Source organism: Psittacula echo (assembly GCF_963264785.1).
Source record: "Psittacula echo genome assembly, chromosome: 2".
In the NCBI taxonomy this organism is placed as follows: Eukaryota; Metazoa; Chordata; class Aves; order Psittaciformes; family Psittacidae; genus Psittacula; species Psittacula echo.
This window is the reverse complement of record NC_137737.1, coordinates 125,233,291-125,256,169: the sequence shown is the minus strand read 5'-3', so window position 1 is coordinate 125,256,169 and position 22,879 is coordinate 125,233,291. Positions and strand designations below refer to the sequence as shown.

At 40.6% G+C, this 22,879-nt stretch overlaps 2 protein-coding genes across 17 annotated transcripts in view; one reads left to right on the top strand and one right to left on the bottom strand.

Moving 5' to 3' along the window:
• ARFGEF1 (ARF guanine nucleotide exchange factor 1) overlaps positions 1-10,916 on the top strand; it is a gene marked incomplete at its 5' end in the record, with an annotated part of 93,468 nt that extends 82,552 nt beyond the window's left edge. For 3 of the 6 annotated variants that reach the window (XM_080610044.1, XM_080610046.1, XM_080610045.1), the window contains 7 exons: positions 2,968-3,037; positions 5,103-5,232; positions 6,064-6,203; positions 6,568-6,736; positions 7,483-7,621; positions 8,532-8,649; positions 9,388-10,916. In XM_080610044.1, the coding sequence (XP_080466170.1) occupies positions 2,968-3,037; positions 5,103-5,232; positions 6,064-6,203; positions 6,568-6,736; positions 7,483-7,621; positions 8,532-8,649; positions 9,388-9,552 (931 nt within the window). In that variant the 3' untranslated portion in view covers positions 9,553-10,916. The remainder of the gene's footprint in view (positions 1-2,967; positions 3,038-5,102; positions 5,233-6,063; positions 6,204-6,567; positions 6,737-7,482; positions 7,622-8,531; positions 8,650-9,387) is intronic. The other 3 variants (XM_080610049.1, XM_080610047.1, XM_080610048.1) reach the window with 3 other exon arrangements.
• Positions 10,917-15,206: 4,290 nt separating this feature from the next.
• CSPP1 (centrosome and spindle pole associated protein 1) overlaps positions 15,207-22,879 on the bottom strand; it is a 57,879-nt gene continuing 50,206 nt past the window's right edge. For 10 of the 11 annotated variants that reach the window (XM_080610949.1, XM_080610951.1, XM_080610950.1 and 7 more), the window contains 3 exons: positions 20,586-20,695; positions 20,233-20,383; positions 15,207-15,958 (listed from right to left, as the gene is read on the bottom strand). In XM_080610949.1, the coding sequence (XP_080467075.1) occupies positions 15,732-15,958; positions 20,233-20,383; positions 20,586-20,695 (488 nt within the window). In that variant the 3' untranslated portion in view covers positions 15,207-15,731. Of the gene's footprint in view, positions 15,959-19,210; positions 19,449-20,232; positions 20,384-20,585; positions 20,696-22,879 lie in introns of those variants that run through there. The other variant, XM_080610954.1, reaches the window with a different exon arrangement.

The window sequence follows — 22,879 nt, the reverse complement described above, 5'->3', positions numbered from 1 at the left end:
TGATAGCAACATATAGGTATCCATTCACATTTTTAATGGTGTCATTGTACTCCCTTTTTTTGCCTTCTCTTTCCGAGCCTAGGAGGATGCTACTTCATGTACAGCTCCTTCTCTTTTTTTCCTCTCTTTTTATGTGATCTGGTTCTTTTCCTGTGGCTCGTGGTTTGGCATTTCATATTTGTATTTTGTAGCCTCTCTGTTAGTCCCAATACTTAAAGAAGGCATCCGATTCTCCTTTTAGTTTTGTTTTACCATATGTGGAAGTAACATAGTAGTTAACATTGAAATGAAGACACAGACAAATCACACAGTGTTTATATGCAGGTTTTATGGGCAAGTGCTTTATTGCTAATTGTTCTGAAGCAGTCAGATGCTACGGATCTCTATAAAGTGTAAAGTGTCTTGCCAGAGGTTTTTATTAATCTGATCAGGTGGGATTAATTTGCTCTTTTTTAGTATTCATATAAAGCATCTTCCGTATCTTCAAATTAAGAGTGCAGCACTGGCTGCAGGAGTTCCTGGTTGCAGTACTAGCCTCTGCTGATTCTTGGCAAATTCCCTTTTTGCAAGAAAGATGATCATTTTATTTCCTTGTTTGGAAAACATAGCACTAGACTGTTTACTCAGCTACCAGTTTCAGCGAGGATCACTTACTGGAAAAGCCCAAACTACTCCTGTCAGGATTCCACAGGATCATTGAGGTCTGGATAGTTGAAGATACTAACACAGAATCACACAGGAGGGCTGAGTTTGAAAGGCTCTCTGGAGGTTGACTGGTCCAAGCCCCTTGCTCAGGCATGGCCACCCAGAGCAGTTTCCCCAGGAGCATGTCCTGGCTTTTGAATTATCTCCAAGGAGGGAAGCTCCACAGCTTCTGGGTAACCTGTGCCAGTGCTCCTTCACACTCAGTGAAAAAGTGTCTCCAAATGTTTAGAGGAGTTTCAATTTGTGCCCATTACCTCTAGTGCTGTCACTGGGCACCACTGGGAAGAGCGTGGCTCGGTTATCTTTGTATCCTCCCTTCAGGTGTTTATATACTTTGATGAGTTCCCCCTGAGCCTTTTCTTCTCCAGGCTGAACAGTCTGAGCTCTCTCAGCCTTTCCTCATAGGAGAGATGCTCCAGTCCCTTCATCATCTTTGTGGCCTTTTGCTGGACTCTCCAGTATATCCATGTCCCTCTTTTACTGGGGAGCCCAGGATTGCACACAGCGCTGAGTAGAAGGACAAGGTCACCTCCCTTGACCTGGAACCCCAGGCCCTTCTCTGCCAAGCTTCTTTCCATCTGGGTGGCCCCCAGGATGTACTAGTGCCGGGGGATGTTCCTCCCCAGAAGAACTTTGCACTTCCCCTTGTTAAACTGTATGATGTTCCGCCTGTTTCTCTAGCTTATCAAGGGCCCTTTGGGTGGCAGCACTCCTATCAGTTTTGTGTCATCAGCAGACTTGCTGAGGGTCTATTCTGCCCTATCATGCAGATCACTAAGGAAGATGTTGAACAGAATTGGACCAAGTATTAACCTCTGGAGTACACCACTAGTTACTGGTCTCCAACTAGGCTTCATGCCCCTGATAACCATCCTCTTGGCTTGGCGATTCAGCCAGTTTTCAGTCTACCTCACTGTGTGCTCATCCAGCCCACACTTCATTAGCTCATTTTAATAGCTTCCTTGAGTCTTCTTTTTATTTCATTTCTATTCTGTTTGTAAGTTTTTAATTGAAATTTTTTGAAGCTTCATGAGAACAACTCTTGGCTCGCTGGTGCTGAGAAAGGCAGGATGAATGCCCTCTTGTCTTCAGGAAATTCAAGACATTAAACTGGTTCCTTGCACAAATTATGATGATCTAGCCTTTACTGGCTTATAATGGCTCATTATTACATTACCTCCTTTGGCAGATGGGAGTGTAAAACTTTACAGCCCAAAATAAAAATGTTACCTCTAGTCCAGAATAATCTGCAATTTGTGTCCTGGTGGCTTTCAAGAATCAGTTCAGATCTCTGCTCTGCTTTATTTCTTGTCTCATTACATGCCTCAAGATTTTATCTTTTCTTATCTCCAGTTCTTGTCTTTTTAGTTATATGGTTTGTAGTTGTGGACATCAGTGATATATTAATTCGGGATCCTTAACACAGTGGTGAAGATCTCATTTAGGATAGCAGACACAAATGTCCATCATGTGTTTCCTCACACAGATTGAGGCTAAATAGTTAGAGATCTTAACAGTGACAGATAGCTTTAATCTTACCGTGTAGCAGTAAATTTGAAAGAACAAGAGATGGTGGGGCCACTTAGGTTATTTAATTGAATTTCCCTCAATTCCTGGCAGGAAGAGCCAGCCTCAATAAGGTCAGTTAATGCAGAAATTTTTTAGTGCTTAAAGGCAAAGATCCTCAAGAGAAAAAAGTGCTAGGGAAGAGATCAGGAGTATTGTCAGTGACTTGATACCTCGTATCAAGTGAATCCTAAGTGAAAGTGTTGAATCCTAAGTGGAAATAGAACTACAGTGGTGTAACATATCCCAGACAGAGAATGCAGAACATCTCCAGACGTTCGTGCTGATTTGTCCTGGGGTAGATTCATTCCTTATTCCATGTGAAGCTTAAGGCACTGTGAGGTAACAAGGCCCACTAATGGCACTAGAGCACTGTCCAAAGCCAAATTCAGTATTTCTGAGAAACGTGAATCAGCCTCCACATAAGCCAGTTGTCTGTCCAGGGCCATTGGCAGAAACGGTGAAGTTCAAAAAACCCAATACTTAAATTTTTCAGTATGTGTGGAAGAATAAAATGTATACTTAAAACATCAATTAGTTTATTGCTTTATGGAATTATCTGTATCTGACCCTATGTTCAACTGATTTAAATAACACCAAACAAAAACCCCACCATATTGAAGAGCACGTTTTAGAATATCGGTTCTGATTTGTATTTCAAACTTACTAATTTGATGCTGGTTGTGTGTTTTCAAGGCTGCTGACTTGGCGACCAGTCAGTGGGGAGTTTGGCTCTGTATCTCCCTCTGATGCAAAGGAAAAACTGGTAAGCTGCTGAAATGAAAAATACTTTGAGAGTTTGGTACAAACATGTTGTGATGTAGAACAACTGAAAAGTACACTTGGCTTAAACCCATTTTTCAGTTTTGATTTCCTTGAAAAGTTTTTTTCCAAATTGCTATTTAATGCTCAGTTGAGAGAGAGAAGTATGTATTTGTTTGCAGCAAAGTTGGCTTGCAGAAGTTGGCTGTTGGTCATTATCTGTGTATGGTTTAAGTAATGTCATGTGTCTGGTAGGTCTCTGTAATAGTGTATTTAGGGTTTAAGTTGTTTTCTGATTTGGGCCATCATTTTTGTTTCATTTTGCTCAGTATTCTCTTTGATGTATTGGTATGAGGAAAAAATGCTGGAGGTGGAAAGGCTGCCAATTAGACTGGCTTTTTCTTTCAAATTTTCTCTGGTAATAAGAACTTAAACATCAGTGTTTAAAATAGAATGTGTATAACCATCAGATTCCTTAGCACTGATTGAATAAATTGATGTAAAATTTAGATTTGCCTACAAGTGGCAGCTCTGTAGCTACTTCACTACTCATGAGAATTAGTTTTGCTTTTGGACATTCTCACTAGATTGCTGTGAGAAGTTCTTTATAGATTAATGAAGCATTTGATAAAAATTATTCAAGGATATGGTCCCAAATGAGTTCTACTAAAAGAGACTTGACTCCCTCCATTTAACTTCATGGAGTGCTAACATCATTTACTTTCCACAGAGCGTAAATAGCCAGTGATAGCCAGTTCTCATCATACAGGTATTTTACATCCATGACTGAATGTGTTTGTTATACCTTCAATCATTTCTAGTGGTTTGATGTATGAAAAGTTTTATCTTGGCTGCGTTTTATGTCAAATATCACAGCATGCAAAATGGCAAATACATTCACTGTCTTAGTCATGAATAAATTGAAAGATCTTTTCTCTCTGAAATAGTTTAACTTGAATGTTTTCAAAAAGTTTGTCTTCAGTGTAAAATAAAACACTTTACTACTACAGAATTAACAGAACTTGTATAATAAATAGTGTTAAAGGAGATACATTTTGGATGCTTTCTTTTGGCAGGGTAGAATTTTTGCAGGCTTTAGATATTTTCATCTGATTTTTCTTCAGGTAGTTCAAATCTAATGAAGTGTTCTATTATCTACTATTGAAAGTATATTTATACTTAATAGAGATGAAAACCTTTGTAATTCACTGGCAAGAGAAGCTGATATATTCTTCATAGGAACTGTATGTGTAGATTTAAATCTTGCTAACAACATAGGGAATTAATGTGTAGTCTCCAGTGGCACTTAGGGAATAAATGCCAGTAGAAATGCTGGGTTGTTGAAAGGGGCAGCAATTGCTATATATAACTGCTTTGCAGTTAATGATAACATATTTTGCCATTAATTACATTAATAACATTTCCCTATTTCGGTGGCTGCTTTCTGAAACGCAAACAATAGCTATTACCACTGGTCTTAATACTTCACATTCAACTGCTCAACAAGGAAGATATTTATTAAAAAAATAAATCAAAACCCCAGCAATTCATCTTCCAAAGTTATTGTGATTTAGCTCACAATATAACGTATTACAAGATGGAGAATAAGAATACACTGAAGAAGTCTGCTGAAACAGCTGTCTGGCAAGAGCATTTTAAATTAAAGCATTTTCTTGACACACATATATTCTCCTTCATCATTTTACTGTGGTAAATTCCCATAGCACCTACAAACATGTTAGGAGCTTGTAATTCAGAACATTCAAGGGAGTAAAGGCCAGGTAAAGATGATAGTTTGATGGTACCTTATTAATTGGACTTGTCATTTAAGATCTGCGTGTTCATATTTTCACCTGTTACAAAAGGAATACTCACAGAAGCTGTTAGAGCTTATTGTAGATCAGGGTAGATAACTGTATTTACCAGTATCGAAACCTTGCAGCAAACCTCACGCATTCAGTCTGTGTTGAAACAGCAAATATCTGAAGCTATAAAGAGCACAACACTATTGAGGATCAGATCACAGGAGGTTTCTGTAAGTTAATTTTTAATCGTTTTGTTTTTCTCAGGATACCATCTCACAGAAGTCAGTAGATATTCATGATTCTATTCAGCCTAGATCTTCAGATGGACGACCATACCAACCCAGCACAGGGTCCACAGTAGGTGAAGAAATGAGTAAAACCAGGCCAACAGCAAGTGCGTGTTTTGTAGTGATTTGGCATTTTATATCCATTAAATAGTAGTATTTAGCAGAAGTCTCTTTAGCAGAGGTTTAGTATCTTCAATTACAGCCCCAGCTGTAACTTGAGAAACATGATGTGAAGAAAATTACATTTGTCTCCACGTAGCATGACAGAATACTGTTGGGCTCCTGTGGGTCCACATTTTTGACCTGTGCCTTACAAATCTAGAGTTCAGCTGCTAACTTGTAGGCTTTTAACCCAAAATAGTATATTGGTTTTTCTTAAGAGCAGAGTTCTTTCTGTGCAGAGAGCAACAAAATCTATAGCTGGGGGAGGGGGGAGTGGGGAGGAAAGTGTGTATAGACTGATTTGAAGAGCATATATCAGGATATACTTAAGATATTTGTGCAGAGTTAATGTGTTGGTGTTTAAAATGCTCATATCTGGTGGTATTATAGTACTTGCCACAAGTACAAACAAGCACCAATTTTATCAGTGCCGTCCTAAGCTTCCTCTGCCTTTGTGCAGTCTTAGCGTGTCATTCTTGCCATTGCATTGATGTTAACAAGATCACTAATTCTGGTGATTTTTAGGTAACACTGAATATTTGTTCAATGTAAGTCAGGCAGCTTTAAGGTTAGGAAGTAGTTCTTAAGAACCTGCCAATTGTTAACAGTGGTTGTCAGTCCTGGTTTTGTAAGAGTAATTCAGATGGGTGGATTCCAGGTTTCGTTTATGAATGTGCTTGAAGTTAAACTGTTCCTCAACTTACCCCCAAAATAACTCAAAAAAGAAACGAGTATTGTAGTTCTTCAGTTAATGCGCAATTTTCTTTCCTTTAAAGAATTTCCAGAACAGAAGTTATTTGCTGCTCTTTTAATCAAATGTGTTGTACAACTGGAACTCATTCAGACTATCGACAACATTGTGTTCTTCCCAGCAACTAGCAAAAAAGAGGATGCGGAGAATCTAGCAGCAGCACAAGTAAGTAGAACTGATTGGTGTCTTTCTTTTTAACGGGTTTTTCTCTAGTGAATGCAAGTTCAGAAATTCTCATAACATATTCTAATTTACAGTTTTTAGAAGTGCTAGAGAATTTCCAGCAGACTGTTAAGGTCTTTTACATCTTGTATTAAATTGCGCTTGCTGTGCTGGGACAGCGAACTGTGGAGGTTAAAACATGTATTGTTCAAAGGGATTTCTATAACTGGGATGTAGATACAACTTCCAAATGCAGTTTTAAGTTTAAACACAATTACGGATGGAAACAGGGTAGGATTTGAGTTATCACTGGAGCTTGCTGAAGTCAGTTGCAAATTTTTACTTGAGATCTCTTGTTTTTTAATAGAGAGATGCAGTAGACTTCGATGTCCATGTGGATACACAAGATCAAGGGATGTATCGTTTTCTAACGTCACAGCAGCTTTTCAAACTCCTCGATTGTCTGCTGGAATCTCACAGATTTGCTAAAGCATTTAACTCCAACAATGAGCAAAGAACTGCTCTCTGGAAAGCAGGTGAGTCAGTCACCTTGGAGAGTCGTTTTGTGAGAATATGTTACTGTGCTTTGAATTGACCCAAAAATAGGTCAAAAGTACTTGGATGCTGAAAGTTAAATTGAATATAAGGTTTTAACTTTGTAACCCTAAAATCCCTAAGGGGAGATCACCTCATCTGAGCAAATACCCTTTGGATTTCCTAAGACTTAAGGATTCACTGGGTTACAGCTGCCAAGCTGATCCCTGGTTGTCAGTATGAGCCTCATACTTGGAAGCTGTCAGCAGAAAACCCCAAAACTATGAAGAGTGTTTGCTTTACCTACCAGTGTTGTATAAGTGTCATTTTCTGAACTAGCTGGAAAATGGACTCTCTGTAGCATTGCGTCTGATCTGTTCTTTGCACCAGAGTTAGCTACACTAATATTTTAATCCAAAACCAGCAATAAACCAGTACACGCTATATAGATGTATATATGATTGAGACAAATTGGTCCATTGTTCTGGTGGTTAGAGTTCACTTTTAACATACACCCACATTTCAAATGTATTTGGAAGCCTATACAAAAATGGGTGCCAAACACAATTCTGGTACATATACGTAGATTAATTTTTAGCAGGACTCCATTGTACTAAATGTAATGAGAAAAAAATTCCATAAGGTGGTTCTTTTGTCTATATACAGAAGATGCTTTAGAAGGTGGAGGACTGTAAGGGAAAATGTCAGATGAAACAGGAATCTGAACAGATGCTTGGAATTTCTCTAGGTTTTAAAGGCAAATCAAAGCCTAATCTTCTGAAGCAGGAGACTAGCAGTCTTGCCTGTGGGCTGCGCATCCTGTTCCGTATGTACATGGATGAAAGCCGTACCAGTGCATGGGAGGAAGTCCAGCAAAGGCTACTCAAGTAAGCTGCACATAGCTGAACCTGTTGATGTTACTTCTGATGTTAAAGAATGTTTATTTAAAAGGGTAGGCCTCCTCTGTTTGCAGTAAACTTCCTAGAGCTAACACAGTAACGTGATGAACACAGCTAATATTTTCTATGTTGTGTGGAGGGTGCTGTGCCTCCAACTACTAGTGCTGCCTCAGCTTTTTGTTCTCATTAGTTTTTATGAGAGAACAAGGGTTTTGTCACCTTTTGGTTTTGTAGGATGTGGGTAGGTGAGAGATCGTTAATAGTTCCTCTTTAAAAAGAGCAGCAGCTGTCACCTACACCCTGCTTTTTTCTTTCACTGTCCTCAGATGGTTTAGGGAACTGATGCAGTTTGTCCTTGTCTGCGGCAAGGAGCACTGAGCTGGAGGAGCCTGTGGGCATACAGAAGCTTTTGGCTTTTTGTTTATTATTACTGTGAATACTGAGTTTCACCTGAATGTTCTTAGTTTACAAAGCTGTTCAAGCAAGTGTTGATATAACAGAGGGCTTAAAACATGGCAGTAACACAGTGAAAGTATTTTAAGGTTTACAGACCAGCGAGCAGAGCTGGTTACATCAGGATGAGATTAATTCTTAAAGTCTACATACTGTTTTGTCACATGCATTATAATAACTCTCAAAGAGCACTTGGTACGCTTTAAATACACACACAAACTGTGCAGTCATGTTTTGTTAGTGTATTTATTCCTGAAGTCCTGGGACTTTTCTTTTGAGTTGAACAAAAATCACTGCTTTCTGTTACGACTCGGGCTTACATTAGCTTTCATAAAATGATGCTGTTCTGCACCAGGCCTTTCCACCGGTATAGTTGTAAAGTCCTCTCTGCAGTAGAGCTCAAAGTCAGATACTAGTTACTAGGTTTTGTGTCTTTTCTCTCTAGTGTCTGCAGCGAGGCTCTGAGTTATTTCCTTACTCTTACTTCAGAAAGTCATCGGGAAGCCTGGACTAATCTGTTGCTCTTATTCTTGACTAAAGTCCTGAAGATAAGTGATGAAAGGGTAAGTAACTGTTTGGAATGATATTTAAGACACCACTTACGGGTAAGAAGTAGTTTGAGGCCCGTTCTTCACACACAGTTAAATACTTGACTTTAAAAGTTCCTGCTGCTCTGTAGACCCTCTTCATTGAGGGAACGTACATTGAAATGCATACACTTGACATACTGAGAGTAATGCAGAGTGAGGGTGCAGGAAGTGATGAAATAAAATGTGTCTGAGAGAATTCAAAAGATGCTAAAATCCTTTAGAAGTGTGCGTGAAGTTGCTTTTACCCCTTTCCTGCTGAGGAAGAGGATTAGTGGCTGATACTTTATTCAAACAAGTAACTCCTGTTTCTGCTTGCAGTGCTACATGTACATCACCTTGACCTTCTTCAATGCAATTCTGCAGAAAATGAATCCATATTTGGATCTCCCTTTATTTCTAACAAAACTTGGCTGAAATACCAGGTGAAAAGGGTCACCTGTAACGAAAAGTTGGTGATACAAAAGCTTTCTCTTAAAAAACAAGCATTAGCAAGGAGCTGTGTGTAGCCATTGAGCATCTGTCAAGGTACCTCACTGCTGCCTTAGCCTTATTCTAGCAGTGCTGGCTTCAGTTACAAAGTGTTCCTGCTTGTCCCTTTGTGGGTTTCTCACCTTGACTTGGGAGAGCTTTTAAAACCCTTCACTGGCAGCAAGCCCTCTGATGTGTTTTGATGCATAATAGAATAATTTCTTCTGTTTGTTTTCTCCTCAGTTCAAGGCTCATGCCTCATTCTACTACCCTTTGTTGTGTGAAATTATGCAGTTTGACCTTATTCCTGAACTTCGAGCTGTTCTGCGGAGGTTTTTTCTGAGGATTGGTGTGGTTTTCCAGATATCGCAGCCACCAGAACAGGAGTCTGGACTAAGCAAGCAGTAGCAGATAGTGACTGAGTATTGCTCACTTGAAAAGTTTCTATTCCTCAGCTAAGTAAAAGGACCAGGTAGCTGAGCCATTCTGTCTGGATATCCATAAAAATGATTTCTTTGTCTGGCAATGTGTATCCAAGGGTTAACGGTACAGATGCTTACAACTGTAATTAAGGCTTGCAATACTCCAGTCCCTTTATTTCCTGACGGATTATCTCTATTGGTTTCTCTTACCTGGCTCATGTTGAGCACAGAGCCAGTTTTAGCACAGTCCTCCTGTCAGCATGGGCTGCAGTATCCTTTACTGTCCTAGACAGCAGTTTAGCAACAGATGTTTATGGTGGGTGTGAAAGTAAAATGTACCCAAAGAACTATATATGTAAAGGTTTGAGCTTCTGCAAGAAGTACAACTCAGGAGAGCTGTATTTTGAACGATAAAATGTTTATAGTGAAAAGAAAATGAAGATTATTGTTCATGGGAAAAGATATTTAGCAACTATGTCTGTTATTCTTATTCTAAGATTTTTGCACACTCAGGCTGTCTGAGACATTGGGAATCATCCTTCTGTGAAAAATGTACAGAGATGCAGGTCTGTAATATAAACTCTTTAACACTATACAGTTCTTCCTGGATTGTTTTATTTCTGTATTCTTGATTTGCTGAAAACCCGTAACACTTCACTGTTTACCAGATGCACTAGAAGTTTGGGTTTATTTTTTTGGATTGTGATCTTTTTCTGTTCTTTCTTTCTTTTGTTCTTTTTTCTTCCTTCTTTTTTGGTTTCGTTGTAGCCCAGAAGTTGGTGTTGCTGACTTTTGTCAAGAACAGAGGTAGAAATATCACGACTGACATAACTACCTGTAATATACATGTTTTAGGGCTTTTAACTATAACGAGCCATTGAAATGATGATCCTTCAAGGACTGGAACTTGAATCACTGCAAACAAGTCTAGGTTGTGTCTGCTGTCAGATGTTTTTTGTTTGATGTAGATTTCACTCTTATGTACAGAATTTAATGTTGAATATATTAAAGTAACAAATCTGGCATGGTTTGGGGATGGTTAAATTTATTGGAAATGTATTCATACTGTGAATTGTGCTCTGATGGTTGAAAGACAAGATTGTCAAGCATTCTGTATTACAATGGATGTAGAAATTTTTTTCAGATGGACAAAATGTATATGGTACAGATATGTAAAGTTTTCTATGTAAAAAAATTCTGTACAACTTTCTGTACAATATTTGGTTCTCATCTGGCATATTCTAATCAGGTTATAGGTCAATAAAGTTTTTGAACTCTTTCATCAGTGCAATCAAAACCAGTCTAACCCACAGCTACTTGTCCTACAGCTTCCTTTGCCTCTCGTGCTCTCATTCCAAAGGAACAAATCCCTATCTCTAGGGGCAGATAGGTGGGTGCCCTTGGTTGATGGTTGTGGAAAGAATAGAGGTGCTTGTAGGTGGACTGGTCAAATGAACCCTGCAGTGCTGCACAGATAGAAACTCAAACACTGCAGTTTGCTTTCTGGAAATTAACATATTAATAGGAAACAGATTATTACATTTTGTCTGACTGCTGCCTGGGAATAAGTCAGCCAGCTGGAGCACCTCTGCTATGAAGGCAGGCCCAGAGAATTGGGCTTGTTCAGCCTAGAGAAGAGAAGGTTCCAGAGAGACATTAGAGCAGCTTCCAGTGCTTAAAGGGAGGCCTACAAGAAATCTGAGAGGGAGTTTTTCCAGGGCCAGGTAGTGGAATGGTTTTAAGGTGACACAGATGAGATTTAGATTAGATGTTTGGAAGAAATTCTTCACTGTGAAGGTAAGGAGGCACTGGCACAGGTTCGCCAGAGAAGCGGTGGCTGCCCCATCCCTGGCACTGTTCTGGTTCTAGTGAACTAGATGATCTTTAATGTCCCTTCCACCCCAGACCATTCTGTGATAGAACTTGGGGCTGGCAAAGGATAAGAGTGTGACAACTGAGAAGTGGACAAGGGAATCTGACCTGACAGAGAAATATATTTATCTCTCTGTGGCTGCTCACAAAAGTAAGCAGTTCAGTGCAGTGAAGGGAATTAAACAGCATGACCTGTGACTAGGAGTTTTCTCATGTTAACTGGGGTACAGCAAAATCAAATTGCATTTAACAAAGTCAGAAGGGGGAGAAGTGAGGTTATTTTAATTAACTGCAGTTGTACAGCCTTTCTTCTTGAGTTGTATTTTTGGTTTTTTTCAGTTTATTGTGTAATGTTTAAAGCTTAAACCACTGTCCTGGGTCAGATCCAAGGTCTGTTGTGTCTGACAGTGATCAGTAATAATGCTTGGAGTACCTATAATGTCTTCCCATCCCTCTTGATGTCACACTCTCCCTTACACCAGTGGCAAGTGGTGTTACTGGTACCATCTGTGACCCAGAGCACTGCTGTAATAGCCAATCACATATCCCTTACCCATGTCTGCCCAATTCCTTTTTAAATGCCTGTGTTAAAGATTCAACACCACCAAGTATCACAGTATGTTAGAGATTGGAAGGGACCTCAAAAGATCATCTAGTCCAATCCCCCTGCCAGAGCAGGAACACCTAGATAAGGTTACACAGGAATGTGTCCAGGTGGGTTTTGAATGTCTCCAGAGAAGGAGACTCCACAACCTCCCTGGGCAGCCTGTTCCAGTGTTCCGTCACCCTCACTGAGAAGAAGTTTCTTCTCAAGTTTAAGTGGAACCTCTTGTGTTCCAGTTTGTACCCATTACCCCTTGTCCTATCATTGTTTGCCACTGAGAAGAGCCTGGCTCCATCCTCGTGACATTCCCCCTTTATATATTTATATACACTAATAAGGTCACCCCTCAGTCTCCTCTTCTCCAAACTATAGAGACCCAGCTCCCTCAGCCTTTCCTCATAAGGGAGATGCTCCACTCCCTAAATCATCTTAGTTGCCCTGCGCTGGACTCTCTCCAGCAGGTCCCCGTCCTTCTTGAACTGAGGGGCCCAGAACTGGACACAATATTCCAGATGCGGTCTCACCAGGGCAGAGTAGAGGGGAAGGAGGACCTCTCTCGACCTACTGACCACCCCCCTTCTAATACACCCCAGGATGCCATTGGCCTTCTTGGCCACAAGGGCACAGTGCTGGCTCATGGTCATCCTGCCATCCACCAGGACCTGCAGGTCCCTCTTCCCTACACTGCTCTCTAACAGGTTGTTCCCCAACCTATACTGGAACCTGGGGTTGTTCCTGCCCAGATGCAGGACTCTACACTTTCCCTTGTTATATTTCATCAAGTTTCTCCCTGCCCAACTCTCCAGCCTGTCCAGGTCCTGCTGGATGGTAGCACAGCCTTCTGGCGTGTCAGCCACTCCTCCCAGCTTAGTGTCATCAGCAAACTTGCTGACAGTACACTCAATTCCCTCATCTAAATCATTGATGAATATATTAAATAATACTGGTCCCAGTACTGACCCTTGAGGCACTCCACTAGATACAGGCCTCCAACTGGACTCCGCCCCATAGACTACAACTCTCTGGCTTCTCTCCTTCAGCCAGTTTGCAGTCCACCTCACTACCTGATCATCCAGGCCACACTTCCTCAATTTAGCTATGAGGATGCTGTGGGAGACTGTGTCAAATGCTTTGCTGAAGTCAAGGTAGACCACATCCACCGCTCTGCCATCATCCATCCACCGTGTTATTTCCTCATAAAAGGCTATGAGGTTGGTCAAGCATGACTTCCCCTTGGTGAAGCCATGTTGACTGCCCCTCATAACCCTCTTATCCTTGACATGCCTTAAGATAGCATCAAGGATAAGGTGCTCCATCACTTTCCCAGGGATGGAGGTGAGGCTGACCGGTCTATAGTTACCCGGGTCCTCCTTCTTGCCCTTTTTGAAGACTGGAGTGACATTTGCTTTCCTATAACAGATTACCTAAAGCATCTGGTAGTTTGGGTTGTGATTTGTGGGGTTGAGATTTTTTTAAGCCTTACTGCTTTGTTGTGTGCTCCTATTTAGTAAGGACTTACCTTACAGCATGACCTTCTCAGGCCTTCCCTTATTAATTGCTTACTTGGAGAAGGCCTATTACACTGTTCAGCCTTGGATCATTGGAAACTGAACTCCCGGCACATCGTGACTCTCTCCTGCACCTCTCTTTAGCTGTTGCAGTGCCAGAACTGGACTTGCTGTACTCTGGGTATCATTTTCAACTTGTATCTACACATCGTTATCAGAAAAGCAGGGTCAGAGGCAGGAAATGAGTTCTACATCAGTCAGCTCAGCTCTGAGCTCAGGCCTTCACAGTGCAGCTGCTTTATTTTGCAGATGAGACTGTCATGATAAAAATAAAACCATATAGGGAGGTGGGCAGAAAGGCTGTGCTGGCAGCTGAGCTGAAGGGAAGACTGGGAAATATGTGAAGGAGCAAGAGTATCCTGGGTATCAGGTATCAGCCTCAATGTCAAGGGAAGGACAGCTGTAATGAAAAGTGTAAATCACAATGCTAAATGCTGTTACGCAGTGAGGTTAAAGTAGGTTCAGTGGTTTCATGTCACTGCAGCAGTGAAGGAAGCAAATCAAAGTGGGGCTGTGCAGTGTCCAATGCTTGGATGGGATGGTCAGTGACATTTACCAAAATCCTTGCAGTTAAATGAGGCTGGTGGTTTAGGCTAATGCTAACTTTATGGGTCAGTCATAGTTTGGGGGATAAAGAAAATGTAAACTAGGCCACTCCATGAGGAAGAGCAGACAAATTCTGTATCTAGCACATAGTGCAGTGAACACATCACAAAGTTCAACGCATGAAGCAACTGAAGAGGGTCTTTGCGCATCAAAACCAAGGGGAGGGATGGCATGTGACAAACTGAAGTGTGAAATATGTGAGGTGGCCTTCATCAGGAGAGGTGCTGATAGGGTGGTAACTGTACGTAAAACCTTTTCACCTCAGCTGCTTAAAATTAGTTGGGGATTCCTGCCTCTGGGAAATTCAGAATCAAGCCAACATGAGCCCTATGTTACATGATCTAGTTTAGGCCTTGGATTACACCACAATCCCTCCATTACTTACTGGCCATTTCTGACATACCCCAACTGATAAGCCAGAAACTAAGGGTAAGACTGAGCATGATGTGGCACTTGCTGTCTGAGAAGGAACATGCTAAACCCACCAAGAAGCGAAGCACAACACAATGTTGCAGTACTGCAGCTCTCAGGAAGCATCCCCAGCCTGCTGTCATCACAGACAGGCCCTTGCCTTGCAGGCAGACTGCCTTGAAGGCAGCATTTTAGTAAAAATACAGACATTTTTACAAATTGTTTTGGTTTCATTATTTGTTTTCCCTGTTGGTCAAGTTCTGGCTTCTGCATGGGAATTCCTAACCCAGAGGAAAGTCACAGCCTTACCCTTTACCTTGGTGTTACGGTTCACTGAACATCTAAAATCTTCCTTGTAGCTACAAGTCCTTCTTGCTAAGGCTCCGTGCTTTTATTCAGTGATTTTCCCATATGTATTTTTCCTGCTTCTTTGAAGGCAGCCTTAATGTTCTAGTTTGTTCATGAGTAAATATAAGCAAGTAAGAAAACTCAAATCTGCTTTCACACTTTTAGTAACAAAATAATTTATTAACTCTTAAATCAGAACCATAAATTAAATATATGTAACACTATCTGTATTTCCAGCACGTAACAGGTTAGGGAATAAGATACATTGCTAATAGTCCATGAAAAGGTTGCGCTTTCATGCAGGTCAGCACTCCTGACTGTATGAAAAGCAAGTGCCTTTCTCTGAGTTACTTACAGTTTTGGTGAAAGCTTAAAATACACCTCAGCTGCTGGGATACTCTATTTCCAAACTGGTTTAGAGTTCGACTATAAACAAAGCTAAAAATTTACTTCGATTTAATATTAAGTTCACACACACAAACACACAGTTTCTTGTGGTAAGTCCAGCTCTGAGGCTGAAACTCATGTAAAAAGTGCAAAACCACTAAACTATTCCTCCACACATCATACAATACAAAACATCCCTGCCCTCCATCTCCACTGCACTGCAACTTCTGTTACCTTATTATTGCTATTTAAAATCCTACCTACAGCTCCACGCTACATCCCTGGAGGAGGGCTCGGCAGCCCTGGAAAGTGCAGTAGTGCGGCGTGGCCCCTGCCTCCACAAGGCACAGCGGTTCGCGGGGGGCTGGGTCAGCCGTGCGCAGTGGACAGCCCCTGCCAGCTCAGCGGTAGCGCGGCCTCAGGTGAAAGCTTTGCTGGGCTCGAATCGTCTGCCATGAGCCTCTGGAGCGTCTCTGAAGTTCCTGGTCGCAGCCAGGGCTCTGTTGCAACCGTGTCAACAGAACTAGGCCGCCTGCCAGCGCTGGATGGAGCAGGCTTCAACAGGTCTTCTGCTTCCCCCAGGGAAAGGTTATCACCTGAGAGAGGAAAGCAACATACACATGTTAAAGGGGACAAAAGCTTGCCGCAGCTTGCCACAACATTCTGTAATACTAAACAGGCTTATCTGTCTGCTATGAATGCATAAATAATGCTTTTAAATCACATTCATTTCTATTTGAAACACATTGCTGGTGTTCTGGGGAACTGGGCCCATCTAGAGTCAACACCAGACTCCACATTGTTAATGTCAACAGCTTCTCCTCCTGCCACATCAACCTGAGAACAAACCTGGATGGATTTCATAGAACCATAGAATGGCTTGGGTTGGAAGGGACCTTTCAAGGTCACCTAGTTCCAACCCCCTGCCATGGGCAGGGAGATTTGGCAAAAGGTTCTTACTTTCCCAAAGCCTCCTATTGTATGGAGAAGTCAAATGTATGAGTGCATACATGCATAGAAAATGCATATAAAAACAAGGTCATTAATTGCAGTGCTATGGCTAAACACCCTGGTATAGGCAGTCTCTTATGCAGGAGGTAACTTGGGAAGAAATATTTTACCACTGGTAAACAGTGCAAATACAAGCAAGTCTGTGCACAATGGTTCAACATGGCTAATGACCTTAATGCAATGTCATTCTGAAATGTACATGGGATAAGTAAGTCATCATCTTCCAGCTACAAAACAAAGCAAACCAAAAAAACCCCAAAACACCACAACAGCCTTGCCTTTGAACTTGGGGTCACTGTCACTCTGAATATTACTACTACTTGTTTCAAATCTGACAGCAATCACACACACCTAATACCTCAAACAGACAGCTTGTAGTGTGGATTATCAAACAACATGACTAGATATTATACGCACAAATACAGAATGATATAAATGTATCATTTCTCTGTGCTCTTCATTCTTTGGATGCATGACACAATTTTACATATATAAACCAAGACACAATGGAAAACCTCCACACCTATACTAACTGAAAACTGCAGTTTTCCTCTTTAAAGATGAGCCATGTAAATGAGGATGTTCTGGTTTGTTGGGGATTTTTTTAAGCTAGGCAGAAAGTGTTTGAAGTCTCTAGATTAGGAAAAACACCAAAATTTTGTAGAAACATCCTAATTTCAGCAAAATGTAACCAAATTGGGTGTTCTTTAGTGCTCAAATATTTCACTTCAGCAATTCGTATCCGTTTTTTATTTGGAAAACAAAATTAAGACTTCTTAAAATCTGATTTTAAACCAAAGTTTCTCTGAAGCTTCTCATTAAAACATGAAAGTTGATGGTGTAAGCATGGGTGGGAGAGCTCAAGTCCTGCAGAAGCAGCAGCAACCAGGTGTGTAGACAAGGGAAGGACAGAAATTGCACAATTCCACATGCGCTGAGAGTGAAGACTCAGCTTTCCTCATAGTGCCCAAGGGATGCAGGTTCTAAACCAAAGTACCACATCCTTTCTGTTCTAAAAGAACTTGGCAGTGAACACCCGAGTCCTGCACTTCATACAGTGATCTGATCCTCCTCCTCCAAGCCTTCTCAGTTAAAACCAAACTTCACTGTAGCATTGAAAGTGTAACTCTAGCTCCCTCTCTCTAGAGCCTGTCATCCCCAGTGCTTGAGCTCGGTGTAAAGCTGGCAGTGAACCTCCCTGCCTCCTAAATCCTAGGTCAGACCAACTCTGCTGTCAGTTGGAACCTGCAGGTGTTAACCCCCCCATAACTTACGTATGTAACAACGGCACACAGCAGGAAAAACAGTACCTAAGGAAAATTAATTTTCTCTTTGCTACTTCTTTAAGGGATTACAAACAGTAAAAATAAGGCATTTGTTTTGAGACAAACTGCAGACTTTGAGGCCAGAAGGCTGCATTTCCCTGCATTTAACTATTACTGCCTTCAGAAACAAAGCCATTAGCTCTTCCAGCAATCAGAGGGAAGAACAACTGTTTTGTCAGAGGTAAGATCATCACAGGTCATCGTGCCCAACACTATAGCACAACTCACTTGGTACTGCTCTCAGACAGCACAACAGATCACCTGCAGTACAGAACTTGCTTCATCACAATTTCAACACTTTGTACACTCCATTAAAAAAAACCCTGTTCCTAATTGGGCTACATATAAAGAATTTTCTTTTGGAGTTGCCACTTGGGAATTCACAGTTTGTACCTGGAGGCTGGGAATAAGTAGCCCTCTTTCCTTCACATGAAATACTGATTTGGAAATTGAGTGATGTTTGGATTCCCACTAACCGTGGACAGTAGCACACCCTACCCATAAATGAGAACAAACTCCTTCAGTGCCCTGGAGTGGATACTGGTGTTTGTCTTCTGTCAGCCTGCTCTTACCAGGAATCAGTACTGCTGCCCTGCTGTAGATCATCTGCGCTCCAGCATTCTTTTACTTAGAGGCACAGAGGAATTCCTATGTCTCAAGGAATTTAGGCAACTTCATACACATATGGGTCTCAGCCACATACACACCCAACGTGCTCCAAGCTGTGAGAAGTCTCTCTTCTGCAGCTGAGCCTGCTCTTGTTTACGCACTTAGGAACATGCATACATTGCCCACTAGAAAAAGTAGCTGCTGGCTTGCAGAGACATCATTACGCAAACACTCACCAAGTCTACATTGATAGGAATGTTTTTTGGATGGGTGAAAATAGAGAAGGAAGCCTGGCTCCAATATGCACTACTTTTCCAAGTAAGAAAACAGTTCTGGGTGGCTTTAGGATTCCTACATCAGTCACATAAAGGAAAGTGAACTGCTGTGAACAAAGCGTTCCTGCCGTGCCGACAGGATCGCCTCTTCAAATTTATGAAAGCCTGTCAATGCCTTCTCCCACTCCTTTAAAAGGAACGTAACCAGAGCTCCTTAGCTATATATCTGACAGAGTTGTTTTCCCCCGGCAGCGTCTCTGATGGCAGAGGAGAAATAACAGTCCTAGCTGTTAGGAAAGCAAGAGGATGCCACAAAGGTTCTGTCAAACTGCAAGGGAAAAGGAATAAACCCACTTTGCTTCATTCATTTTTTCTGTAATGTCACTGAGTACAAGGAGGGAGCAGGAGGCAGGCAGCAGTGCAGCCCTGGCAACCACAGCTGAGCAAAAGAATCTCCTGTTACATTTCCAAGAGGAACATATGCTAAGGATGAATGATGGTCCCCATGTGATCCAAAGAACAAGCTACATAGAGACTTATAAATATCCATATATACACATACACACACAAAAACTATATATATATATAAAAACTATATATATATATATCTAAAGGCTGAAGCTCTGGGGACCACAACAAACAGAAGCATTTGTTTAGGTTATAAAAGAAATTAATATGAATGGGGTTTTTCAGTGACTTAAAAATCACAGTGAGATGGTTAAAACAAACTATCCAGAAGAGGATGAAGTCCTTGTAGAAGTACCCATGGCAACAGAATCAGAAACACTGTCAGCATCTGTACTCTCATTAAGTTTATAAAAAGGATACTGATACTGTAATTGCCTAGACAGCATAGCAACCGCCTCCTAAAAAAAAAAGGGAGATTTCAGACTCACATGAAAAACTCATTAGCACAACGCTTATCAATGCAGTCATGATCCATGTGAGAAACTGAAGGCCATTAATGGATGCCATAATTGGTACCTCATACCCGAAGTGGATCTACGTCAGGCAGTCAGCCGATGAAGAAGCTCTCCAATAATTCCTCAAGTTTGATGTTTATATGGTTACAAGACTTACACAATAAATTCAAGTGCAGGTATAGTGAAAGAGGCATCAATATCAACCTCAAATACTGAATGATCATTTATGTTAACAAACCTATAGAAAATCCAAATTAACTAGAAATTTAAGTACTTTTTATACACAATTTTATGGCATATCTTCATGCTGGTTGGACCACAGACATCTGATTCTTAGGAATGCCAATAAACTCACTCAGGCACCCCATCAACATTCATCAATTTGGAGTTTCATTTCTTTCTACTAACATTTCAGTTACACAGCTGGAGAGCTACATCTTACTGCTAGCAGTGACACATCACAGTATTAAAAGTGGTACAGACAGGACAAGTATGAGTGGTTGATCAGACAGTAATTAGAGCATCTTTTCCTACTACCCTCCTCTAAACTTATTCTAAAAGCTGTTTTGAAGTTTGCTGGGGAACCTTGTGCACCAGCTACAGAGCTCTGTAAATAACTCCTGTTTGAGCCAGTTGCTTGAACTACACGCAGTTTATTAAGATTTGTTCCTTTAATTATTGTCATTACTTAGTATTCACTGCATCACCTCTACCACAAAGGGCATACCTAAGCAAGCAGATTTCTGCTGGAGCTCAGTCAGTCTGTGCAATCGTTCTTCATTCTTGCCTTTCAACTGATCAATATCAAGGCTGAAGCTTGAGTGCAAAGAAGAGCTGTCAGGCTGCAGCAATGGTGTCTGACCCCGTGGAACATCCTCCTGCAGAAAATCCCAAAACACACAAATCCATCAGTTAAATGGTATCCTTTTAAAAAGGGCAAATAGCTACACATGTACACTTTTATCATCTATATCCATCGATGCATCCATATCATCTAGCCACTAAGGAACCACAGAAACTGTCTGACATTAGATTTGTGGTCCACCTTCACATTTAGATTAATCCAGTTACCATACATACAGCACACTCCAAAGCTTTCTGCTTCATTCGTCTCCTCTCCCTTGCAGAAGGTCGAAGCTGTGGTGATGAATTAACTTCTTCTAAGGCCGGAAATGTTTCCCCGTTAGCACCTGGAAAAACAGGTGAAATCATTTTCAAAGCTATCAAAATACTCAGCAGTGTTCAAACCTGTTTATGTTCTGAAATGAGCCAATACTTGATTTAATCACAGGAATCAAAGGAATTTATTCATTAGGACATCTTGCATAAAGCCAGTGATAATCCAGGTGCAGACAAAAGAACAAGGTACCACAACAGCAGCAAGGGATGAACTTCTAGGAATATCTTGAGACATATATTGATACCTCTCTCTCATGTAGAGGATAAAGCATTTCACATCCTGCAGATCCACCGCCTATCACCATACCTTCTTTATACCTAGACCTTTAAAGCAGGTGAGTACTCAAATATAGTGAGAGAACACTGGGTAAATGGGAGGCATAGTAGTCATGAAATAAATCATGTATGTAAATATATGGATGTACTATGATAACATAATTGGTGCCTTAATCATATATCCTTACTAGTATCTTAGTCTTTTCATGTAGTAAGTGTTAGAATCTGTTCATATAAAAATAAGTAAAGAAATTTTTTATCATACCTGTACCACATTACAGTGGGGGAGTTTCATGTATTTTTAATAATATAAATGAACCCTAAGGTGACGTCTCTGCTTCACGCTTCTTTTGTCTATTCCCCCTTCCTTCACCAATTCTGACAATAACTTCAAACAGAAACTCTTTCAAACAGATACTTTTTTTCATTCCAGGACCAGTATCCACTGCTTGGGGCTGGTTTATGGCTTTGCCATTGCTTGGTGCAGACAGCAGGCTCTATTTTCTAGTTCAGTCTCTTCAGTTCAAGCTCTCAGAACAGAGCCTCCCAGAGAAAGAAAGGTCTCTGCCTAACAAAACCAGTACAGAATCCATTACCACCAATTACTCTTAGACAACAGTCATGTTTTGGAAAGGCTCTTAGTCGAGTATGACACATTAAGTTTAAAAAAGATAAATGTGTGTAAATATACACACAGAGAGCACTGAACAATACTGCAGCGTTCGCCTGAAAAGACGTGTTGTGACATTAAAAATAAACCACAACTCTGGAAAGAATGGGATTTTCCACTCTCTAGCAAGTTGAAATACATTTTCATGAAATATTTTATATCATTCACAAGTTTCAAAGACCTTAAAACTAACTTTTTTAAGTAACCATTATTTCTGTTGAAAATTGAGAAGCTCAGAGACACAGACAGACATTTAAAAAAAAAAAAAAAAAAAAAAATCCTTTCATGTTACCAGTTGGGTTTTCCCTAGAAATGAAAATTTTATTCCCCTCTCCTCTTTTCCCTCCCCCAGTTTCACCAAAGGTATTGATGCTCTCATCACAAATGGCTCAAGTAAAAACAAATCAAAGCATAATTTTGAAATGGTATATGGCTAACAACCCACTTATCAGAATTTTAGTTACAAGATCAGTTGAGCTTCACTATATTCCAAATATTGCTGTTATTCAGAATACAAAAAGTTGTTAAATCATGTGAATTTATCCCAACAGAAACAAAGTACAAGCTAAAGAAGAACTTATTTGTACCTTTAGTGTTTCATTAGTGTGAGATGCTACCTGTTCCATATTTATCATTCAGATGCTGCTACACAGACGTGCCTTCAAATCACTGCATTAACACTAATAAATTCTAGGGTTTCAAGTGAGGCAAATAAAGAGGAAAAGAAATTGATAAATCTCTTTACTCAGAACTGCCTCAAATTTCTGACCCCTAGGACATGAAGACAAATTAATTTGTAATGCTAACATCTATTACAAAATAGAGTTAGATTTTAAACCCATGTCCAAAAAAACCCCAAAAAAACTCAAAGGAAAACAACCACAGAGGGCAGTGTTTTGCTCTTCTTATGAAATGAAAACATTATTAAAATACACCACAAACACTTCACAAGAGACCACAGACAGTGTGAGCAGCACAATTCACAGAGAAGGCAGCCCACAGATAAATGACAGTTTTCCCTTTTCATTTCAGGGATGGAAATCACCAGATTCATATTCAGAATTTTAATAACTATTTATAAAGCTTGAACAATGCAAAGAGTGACAATGTTTTAGTGCCTACAGCTCAGTACTGGGGAATATGCTTTTCACCACAGTCATAAATGATCTGGGAAAAAAAGAAAAAGGAAAAAATTGAGGGGATGAATAGTACTGTAAGTTAACTAAGCTGCAAGAATCAGCTGGATGGG